Raw genomic sequence first — 10,522 nt, 5'->3', positions numbered from 1 at the left:
TTTGAGGCTGGCAGCTCCAGCCTCCACAAAGAGAAGTGTCAGAAGAGAGTTACAGCTGGAGGTGAAGGAGAAATCTGGCATCCCTCTCATTGCCTACTTGCTTTTTTTCTCCCTTTCTTTACAAACCTCCATTGTGCCCTCACCTGAGAGCACAGAGAGGGGGAACCTAGAAGAGACTGCCTGTGCTTTTGCAGCAAAGTTGGACTTCTGCTGCACTCACTTAGTGTTAGCAGAAGCTTGAACAAAAGTGTTTCCCAAATATATCATTCTCTCTGTTGCTTCTTAGTTTCTGACAGTAAGACCTACAAAAACTCCTGGTGGCTTTATAGATGTGTAAATGGTAAAAGTATGCCAGCCATCAGCATTCTAAATGCTGAAGTACTCTTGAAAAGGACTGATGGCAGCTAGAACACCCACTGGTACCCCACACACACCACACCAAGTGCTATGGCTGCCTGACCCCAAGGCATGATGGTGCCAAACATCTTCATCCTTCTCACAGACTCTGAGGGCTTCAGAGGTGAACTCACTTCCCATTCCCAATTGCTAAGCATCACACATATAACAGTTCCCCAAGTCACAACAATCAATTCCACCAGCTTAGACTTGAGAAGGGTCTTCACAAACATAGGGTGGAGGGAGCCCCAGCAAATAGGGAGACTTCCAGGAACAAATGAGAAATGTATAAATCTCAGGTAAAGTTGCAGAAAAAGTGAAAGTGGGTCTGGTCCTTAATGTAAGCAGGACATGTTACCTTGTCTGTGGTCATCACATACAGATTTTCTTGGGTTTGGTCAAGGACCAGGTCTTTCTTTATGGGTTTGTTTAGTTCAATAGTAAGAGAGCTGTACTCAGTTGCAGTGGATGACAGGAACACCTATTTCATGAAAGAAAGAAAGGTGGTTAATTTGCTTTTCTCCCCAAATATCATGACTACTGCTGTAGAAGACAATAAAAATGTTTCTAAAAAATACATTTACAACAAAACCTCCATACTTAAATGGTTGTGGGAGGAAACTTAGTGACAAAAAAATGAGAAAAAGGCAGAGGTACTCAATGCCTTCTTTGCCTCAGTCTTTAATAGTAAGACCAGTTGTTCTCTGGGTACCCAGCCCCCTGAGCTGAAAGACAGGGATGGGGAGCAGAAAGAAGAAATCATAATTCAAAGGGAATTGATCAGTGACCTGCTGCACCACTTTTACACACAAGTCTCTGGGTACTGAGGAAACTAACAGAAGAGCTCACCAAGCCACTTTCCATCATTTATCAACAGTCCCAACTAACTGGGGAGGTCCTATTTGACTGGAGGTTAGGAAATGGGACACCCATCCACAAGAAGAGTAGAAAAGAGGATCCGGGAAGATCAGGGAATGTTATGGAGCAGATCATCATGAGTGCTATCATGCAGCATGTGCAGGACAACCATGGGATCAGGCTCAGCATGGGTTGATGAAACATATCCCGCTTGACTAACCTGATCTCCTTCTATGACAAGGTGACCCTCTCAGTGGATAAGTGAAGACCTGTGGATGTTGTTTATCTACACCTTACTAAACCCTTTGACACTGTTTCGCGCAGCATTCTCCTGGAGAAACTGGCTACTCATGGCTTGGACTGGTGTGCTGTTCACTGGGTGGAAAACTGGCTGGATGGCTGGGCCCAGAGAGTGGTGGTTAATGGAGTTACATCCAGTTGGCAGCCAGTCACTTGTGGTGTTCCTCAGGGTTCAATACTGGGGCAAGTTCTGTTTAATATCTTTATCAATAATCTGGACAAGGGGATCAAGTGCACCCTCAGTCAGTTTGCAGATAACACAAAGCTAGGTGTGAGTGTTGATTTCCTGGAGGGCAGAAAGGCTCTACAGAGGGATCTGGACAGTTTGGATTGATGGGCTGAGGCTGATTGTATGACATTCAACAAGATGAAGTGCCAGGTCCTACACTTGGGTCACAACCCCATGTAATGCTACAGGCTTGGGACAGTGTGGCTGGAAAGCTGCCTGGCAGAAAAGAACCTGAGGATATTGGTCAACAGCTGGCTACACATGAGTCAGCAGTGTGCCCAGGTGGCCAAGAAGGTCAATGACGTCCTGGGTTGTATTAGCAATAATGCGGACAGCAGGACTAGGGCAGTGACCATACCCCCTGTACTCAGCACTGGTGAGGCTGTACCTCAAATCTTGTGTTCAGTTTTGGGCCTCTCAGAACAAGAAAGTGAGGTGCTAGAGTGTGTCCAGAGTAGGACAACAAAGCTGGTGAAGGGGCTCGAGCACAAGTCCTATGAGGAGTGGCTGAGGGAGCTGGGGTTCCTCAGTCTGGAGAAAAAGAGGCTCAGGGGAGACCTTACTGCTATCTACAGCTACCTGAAAGGAGGTGGTGTTTGGTTTCCTCTCCCAAATAGCAAGCAGCAGGGAGAGAGGAAATAGCTTCAAGTTGTAATAGGGAAAGCTCAGACTGGATATTACGAAATATTCCTTCATGGAAAAGTTTGTCAAGGATTGGAACAGGCTGCCCAGGAAAGTGGTTGAATCACCATCCCTGAAGGTATTTAAAAGATGTGGCTCTTAGGAACATAGAATCACAAAATCACTAAGGCTGGAAAAGGCCTCCAAGATCTTTGAGTCCAATCACTAACCTAGCATCACCATGTTCACCACTAAACCATGTCCCTAAGCACCACAGCCACATGCCTTTTGACTATTTCCCACATGGTTTGGTGGGACTCAGCAGTGCTAGGTATATGGTTGGACATGGCCATTACTCTTCTTCAAGCAAAAGAAGGTGTTTGGTGTGGCAGTCTTGACATTTTAGCACAACAAACACGTCAAGTCTGGAGCACCACACAATCAGAATACATCAGAGCTTCCGCCTGGGCTTTGTATTGACACCTCTATTCACTGAATGGCCAGAATGATTACAAAATGAAAAGTTGCTCTTAAACTAGTATGGGCTTGAATAGAGATAAAGCTAGAGCAGCTGTTAGATTACCTAAGGCTGTTTATATAGAGCTCTTAGTAGGTATGTAATCCTTTGGGAAAAGTGTCATTCAGGCAATGCTAATTCAATCTGGGTATCAGATAGCTGAGGCACATCAGAAATAATGCGGCTTTTCTTTGAGATTAAAAACACCAAGCTCCAAGAGAATTTGCTCCTGGTATGCAATCTTATAAATCCCGTTTACTTTTAGAGTAGCAGTATGACAGCACTAGGGTTCACAACCTTTTAAACATCCTCCAGTCTCTTAAGTCTAGTTTGTTACCTTAAGAATTTTACCATCTGACGTTCCCAGAAAGGCCACAGTATGTCCATTCTCCACAGCCACAGTGACAGCCGTGAGATTCATCCCTTCTTTTTGCAGCACTGGCTTCTCTGTAACACCATTCCTACTTCCCAAAAGGTATGGCAAGTGTTCGGAGCCACAGGGGAAATTTTTGCTTGCATTCTAATAAGGAATAGCAATACAGAGTGATGTTAAACATTCAGATCACTAATTCCTAGCTAAGAATGAAGTGCAGCCCTATTACCAGAGAGTATAATACCCCTCAGACATTCAAGAGTAGAAAGAGAGAAATGGATTGTCTGGCCATTTTCCCTCAGCCAACAGGCAGCAATCAGAGAGCAGCCTGCTAATTGCAAACTGCTTCAATGCTTTCACTTTCCAGGAGACATGGAAAGAGAAAATTTTTTGTTTCTGTTTCATTATAGCAGTGCAGTTTAAAAATTAACCACTTAGTTTAATTAAAATGAACATGTCATAGAGATTGGGTTAACCAATTTTGTGTTTAAGACTGTTTTTCTATCGCTGTTTTGTTTCTTAAATTTGCTGCTATCCATAGAAAAGCAACCCACTGGCAACCATCTTGTGAATTCCAACACATTCCCTCTTCACTATGCTTTAATCCTGAGTTGCAGTGAGTGCCACCAGAAGGAAGTTCATTCACACCTTGCCTTTCCTGCTATATTTGATAACAACACTGTCTTTCTGAACTGAAATCCACACCTCCCTTTTGTCAGAAGCCATGGCCACTGTCACATTCAGGATTTCTATGTTTGATGCTTACCCCATATGCAGGGTACTGTAGCAAGTAACACTGGTGGTTTGAAGTAAAAAGTGTCCTTTTGGCTTCTTAGCAGTGCTAGAAACCTACTGTGTGGGAGAGGGCCTTGGTGTCAGAAAATGAAGGATTATGGGTCAATACCAACAAAAGGTATCCCCATGCCCCATCTCTTCAGCTGTTCACTCCTACCCCTGGACTGTAACACATCACTTCTCAAGTTATGCACAAACAGCTGATTATGCAAGTGTGCACCTTGCTCTGGCTAGGGAATTAAAACCTCCTCCTAAAAGCTGGCTGAGTTATGTTTAAGATGATTCAGTTTTTCAACCCAGTTTAGGGCTGGTTGTGGTAACAAATGGCATGCACAAGTGGGGCTTGGGAACAGAGTGATGTGGGCAAAACCATTATGAAGCCAACAGAGATGCTGAAAATTGCCTCTCAGAGACAGTCATAAATTGAAGAACAGTATCTGGAGGGGTGTAACAGTACCCTCCAAAAACCTTATAGCCAAGGTAATGACAAGTCATAAAAAGAAGAGGGCTCTCATTATGGAAGTATTTTGAGCCACAGCAAAATATGAACACCACCTGAATCTAAGAAATCTAGGTATTTCTGTTATCTGAAAATACAAATACAAGTGAGAAACAACACTGAACTACAGATATAACCTAAAAGAACCTTCATAGCATTTAGAAACATTATAAATACATTGACTGAAAACAGAATTGTCTACAGTGAGCATCTGGAAGCTTATCGTGGGCATAACAAATCCCTGCATGTGACTCAGTAGCTTCCATAGCAGGAGGAACCCTTTAAAGGAAATGCATTTAGGAAAGCAACATTCATCTCTCAGAACACATCAAAACCTTTTAAAAGACTCAAAATTTCTACTATCTTACCATTTCTTGCTTGACCTGTCCCACACCTCCCACAATCACATTCCATTTCTACAGTGAATCCAGCTATTGAGTTTTCAATCATCTGATCTTAGCTCAAAGCCACCCTAAAACACGTAGTTGTATATTTTCCACTAATTCTAACACAGATTCCAAAACTAATATTGATATTACTGATATTACCAGTCCATGTAATGCACACGGGTTTTCTGCTGAGAAAAGTTTGTAAAATGAGCTGGTGTTCTTTTTAGTGTAGCAATCGTTTCGGTTTTTTTCCATCTTTTCATTGATGTGCCGCAAGGAAAATACACACATGGCAGATTTTAGAGAGCCATTTTCTTTGTTTACTTTGCTGAAGAGTGCAAGAAGAACTTTGTCATCTGGTTGATCATCTGCAGGTTGTCTCTGCTGAGCCATGCTCTCAGCCAGCTCTTCTCCTGGTGTAGTGACATAAGCAGAGTGACAGTGGTCATAGGCACCATCATCATCTTTGCAACCCAAGTCCATTTCAAAGTAGGAATAATAATGGGCATCATCTTTGCACAGACGTGCAATCAGGGTGCGGTTATTGACAGGTTGTTTCTCTTGCTGATTGAAAATAAAATAAACATAATTTTTGTCCTCAAAGACTGTCACAAATTGTTGTGTGCTTGATGAGTGATAAGCTGACTTAACAGCTGCTGAGTCTGTATACATTTCAAAAATGTCTTTACCATCCCTTTCGTAGAGCTGTCGAGTGCTGATTATGATCCCATTATCATTTGGTCCATTCCCTTTCCCAACAAATAGCACTCGGTCATTATTCAGGGAAGTGATCAGTCCCACAGTTGATACATTCTCATCGTTGCTTGCTACAAAGGACTTTTCTCCACTACTGTCTACGTAATACTTCTCATTGCTAATGTTTTGTAGATCTCTGATGGCACAGATTCCCTTAAAAAGGCTTCCACATACCACAGTTGTATTATCCGCCTTGTTCAGCAACAATAATTTGTTGTAATTGTCAGTCAGTACAGCCTCTTTACACTGATTTTCATCAATGGGAGGTGTGCACTTTTTATTGTCCTTTCTTGGACCTGTTTCTACAGATCTTATTACTTCCAGGTTTTCTGTAAGCTGATACAGAGCATTTACCACTCCCAAATAGATTATCCCAGTGTCATTATCCACTGTTAGATGATTTAGCTCTGTGGCACTCTGAAAAAATTTCAGTTCCTCAGTTCTGGATAAGGTGACGCAAAAACAGCTCAAAATGGTCAGTGTCCAGATCCATAAAGCCATTTCTATGTAATACCTAAAAAGGGAAAGAAATAAATGCTATGAAACACATTAAAACATACAATTTACACAAAATTGAGAAACATGGAAGTTGCTTTTTTCATGACTTCAGACACAAATACACTTATTCTTGTGCAGGTGTAGACATCATGGAGATTATTGAAAGTCTCAAATCCTGTTAATTGCCTAGCAATTTAAGCTGTTTGGGAAGGATTAAACAAGGTCATATGTATAAATGATTTCATGTAACCAATTAGATAATCAATCCTGTGCTAAAGCACAATGAGAACAACAGCCAATTTGAAACAACAGACTGCCAAGACGTGGTAGTGCTTCTCCAGAAGACCGTACTGGGACAATTCTTTACTGCTGAAATTTTAAAAACAAGCTGGAGAATCCCAGTGTTTCAGGGCACTCCTCCTGAAGAGAGGGGGAGAATATACATACAAGTGTTTGAAACATTTGGTGCTGAAGGACTTTCCCCAGAAAGGAGAAAAAGGTTCTACTGAGTACATGCAAGTCTGGATCAGGCTGCTGATGCTCTTTGAGAAAGTATTATACTAATCCCTCATCAATGTAAAGCTGGAAGATGGTGGAGCCCTTAATATGCAACATTGCCTTTGACTGCTGGTATGCATTAGAGTCCAACACTTCCATTCACTAGAGCACTGCAACTTAATAATTTCAAATCTGTCTTAAGAACATCACTCAAGAGTTTTATGGGATTTAAATTTTCTGTTACTTTTTTTTTTTGTTGTTATTTTGAGAATTTTTACTTCCCAAGCAGAACATTTGGCTGTTTGGAATTAGATAAAGACCTTCTGAGACTTGTAAGCAGAGGTCTAATTTTAAGCTAAAGAGTTAAACGAGGAGGCAAGTTCCAGCTAGCTTCCTAAGCACAGAACATTTTGTCAATGCTTTCTGCAAGTGCTCAGTTCTGAGTGCAGAAAACAAAAGGTGGCATGCTTGGACACACTGATGTTAGGGGAAAAAGATGAATACTGTTTGGAGGAAGAAATGAAAACCAAACATTATCCACTGTATTTTCACTTCCAAATTTAGTCATGAGATTCCTTAATCTGATGAGGAAAGAACCTGTAAATACCCAGGGAATCTCAAGTTAAACTTGAAAATATTTGGAAGTCTGAATAGAAATAAAACAATAAAAACAGAGAAAAGACAAGAGAAGCATTTAACAAAGCAATCTAACAGGCGAAAGTCTAGTAGGAGAAGAAAAGGAGCATAAAACGGCAAAACAAGAAGCTGAAAAGACAAAATAAAACTTTAGAAAATAATAATAGAGAAATCATGCTCCTGTGTCAGCTATTACTTCTGTTTTGGCAGGAGCAATTGACTCTGGTGGGATGTGAAAGAGAATGCCCAAATCATCATTTATACTGGATAACTAAGGCTAAACATCAACAACCTGGATGCAAAGGTTTGAGCAGGGAGGGAAGGACTCTTGTGAACACAAGCCATCTGCCAGCTCCCCAAACCATGGAGGCATTGCCAGCAATGCAGAAACATAACTCCTGCCCTCCAGTATTGACTGTGTTTTGCTGCTCTATGGAGAAAATGTATGCGCAACCATGAGAATAACTACTAAATCCAGAGTGATTTGAATTTCTAAAACCCCCAAAACCTACTAAAAGTAACTCAGGATAGTAATGAAGACCAAATAAAAGGCTAACTTCAATCTTGTTTTGATAAAAGCTCCTACCATGTAACAAACTGAGTAGCTAACTATAAAATGATGCAAAAGACAAGACAGTACATCACCGACAGCACAAGCCTGACTTTCTAATGAGAGATTGACCTCCTATGACAGTGACCAAGAAAAGGCTAAGAATTATAACCCATTCTCCAGACATACAGACGTCAGTACATGCCTTGCAATGTAATGAAGTGTTGAACCTCTCTACAACAACATGAGACCTTCTCTAAAGAACCCAGAATTCTGATATTATTTGTCAAAAACTCTTCTTTCCCAAGGACTTCAATTTTCCAAAAAAGCTTTGATCTCATCTTACATCTCCATGGCTAAATGACATGTGATAATGCATGTAATCTAGTTTCAAATATTATTCCTTAAAGTTATTTGCAATGAAACAAAAACCCAGCTTGACATACTACTGCAATGTTGTTTCATAGCAGCTTTATCACCCTATTATCTATTGCACAAGGATCAAACACAGAAGAACTGAGATTCATTTGTTCCTGTTTTTCCCACAAGGTAATTATTTTTAGATTATTATAATCTCTGGTCTCAGTTGAAAAGAAAAAAACACCCATAAATAGCTGTACTTACAAAATACAAATGACTGGAAAGGAATTTATTGTATCTTAATTTCTGTACTCAGTTAACCTCCATATTCATTTATTTCAGTGGATTGAAAAACTCCATTTTGTCCATTGGTGGCATCCAGGACACAAAGGCTGCACTTGCAATACACTTGCCTTTGTCCCATGGGCAGAATGAAGAGCCTTGCTGGTTCCTGTCAGAGCCAGGATTTAAGGAAAAGCACATTTTGCACCTCTAAAACAGACTCTTGGAGGAGTAATTAATCTCTCTGTACAAAATAAGGATAATGCTTTCTCCCTACTATTTTCTGCCTTGTTTGCTTTTAAAAGTTTTGACTTGAATTGTTCAGAACTACATGCACTTTCCACTAATTGTGCCTTATCTTTTTTGGTTATTTACTCACCACTACCACCACCACCCCAGTCTCACACCAAACACCATCAGATTATCTCAGATCTCTATGCAAGGTAACAATTCTTCATTCACTTTCCATCTCCCCTTCAATGCAAATAGTAAACAAAAGTTAAATAAACTACAGAAAAGATTCAGAACTATACTCTCATTCACTAATTAAATAGCAGGCTTAAAGAAAAAGAAAAACCAACCAGAATGAAATGAGATGCACTACAACCACAGCTCATTTTCACCTGATCTTAATTTAATTATGAAGCAGCAGCTGGAAGAATGCTGCTATGACCAGCTGAGTGGTCAGAAGGACAGGGCTGCTATTAACACAGATGCCCCAGTGAATTAGGTGCTATGGGAACCTATCAAGAAACAGTTTCCCGCTGTGAAAAACTTCTGCCACAGAAAAACAAGAAAAAAAAGAGTAAACCCCACAGGCTGGAGCATGGAATCCATGATGTTCAGCACAGCAACTATATTTCCAGTGGCTTATCGACATACTTTATTTACACACAAGCTTGAGTGGCTGACTCAAAGTTGTACCCTGGTCCTGAGAGGCTGATACACACCCTTCACCCTCAATTTGCACTTACTTTTAAGCCCTTGGCAGATTCAGAGTAAAAGAAGACCAACAGAGCATTTGACCACGTTTTTTTCCTCTCTCAAAGTCTTGTCTCTTGTCCTCCCGCTGCTGCTTACAAGAAATATGAAACTCTAGAAGTTATGGGCAGGAAATACACGTCACCCAGGAGAACACTTTAAACAGGGAAACTACCATAAAGTGACACTGTGTTGGAATGACACAGCTAACAGAGCTCTGCCCCACAACTAGATCAATTTTAATGTTAGTATCCATAACTTTATATATTTCTACTCAAGCAAGACCAATAACCTTAAGTAACAGTCAATTCTTCAAAAGGCATTCAGGCAAAAAAGAGCATCTATAATCTACAGCCACAAAGTGAGCTTCAAACAGACTTCACATTATTATAAACTCCCCTAAAAATCAGCACTAGCTGTGCTGACATGGGTGTGGCAAGTGTTCTCCTTCACTGCACAATCATCTGCTGTGCCTGTATACAGGAATTTTCAACTTTTCAGCCATCCCCAGTCCCTTTACCCTTCAATATACCTTTAGCTTCCTGTTACTTAACCTCTAAAATTCGTTTCAGCTGAAGTGAAAGAGTACCAAATTTTGCCTGCAACAGGAATTACTGAGAACTAAAACAAGTGTTATTCGCAAAAACCATGGACAGGAAAATCTTCAGTGAAGGAATAATTTCACAGGTTTAGCTTCTGTGGTGTTTTTGCAGAGTATTTCTTCACTAACCACATATACACACTGAATTAAACCTTGTTACCTCATCTCATTCAAAGATTTTTTTTAACTTGAAAATCTGGTCTAGAGACAAATGGCTCTGCCAAGCCAGACAGACACTGATATGCTTTAACAGTAAGCGATGCAGAGAACTGTGGTGCTCTCTGCAAACTTTCCCTAATCAGGAAGACCCCAAAAGATCCAAAAGACCCTTAAATTGGAAAAAAATGATAAAAAGACTCAAAAATTGCTACATTAAAAGGTAA

General features: G+C 40.7%; 1 protein-coding gene across 1 annotated transcript in view; it reads right to left on the bottom strand.

Moving 5' to 3' along the window:
* PLXNB2 (plexin B2) overlaps positions 1 to 6,234 on the bottom strand; it is a gene marked incomplete at its 3' end in the record, with an annotated part of 59,622 nt that extends 53,388 nt beyond the window's left edge. Inside the window, exons 1-3 of the mRNA XM_009073614.1 lie at positions 5,137 to 6,234; positions 3,259 to 3,441; positions 755 to 877 (exon numbers count right to left, since the gene is read on the bottom strand). Coding sequence (XP_009071862.1) covers positions 755 to 877; positions 3,259 to 3,441; positions 5,137 to 6,234 — 1,404 coding nt within the window. The remainder of the gene's footprint in view (positions 1 to 754; positions 878 to 3,258; positions 3,442 to 5,136) is intronic.
* Positions 6,235 to 10,522: the final 4,288 nt, after the last annotated feature.

Source organism: Acanthisitta chloris, unplaced genomic scaffold, assembly GCF_000695815.1.
Source record: "Acanthisitta chloris isolate BGI_N310 unplaced genomic scaffold, ASM69581v1 scaffold20604, whole genome shotgun sequence".
Lineage (NCBI taxonomy): Eukaryota > Metazoa > Chordata > Aves > Passeriformes > Acanthisittidae > Acanthisitta > Acanthisitta chloris.
The sequence above is the reverse complement of the archived record's forward strand: the minus strand, read 5'-3'. Positions and strand labels throughout refer to the sequence as shown.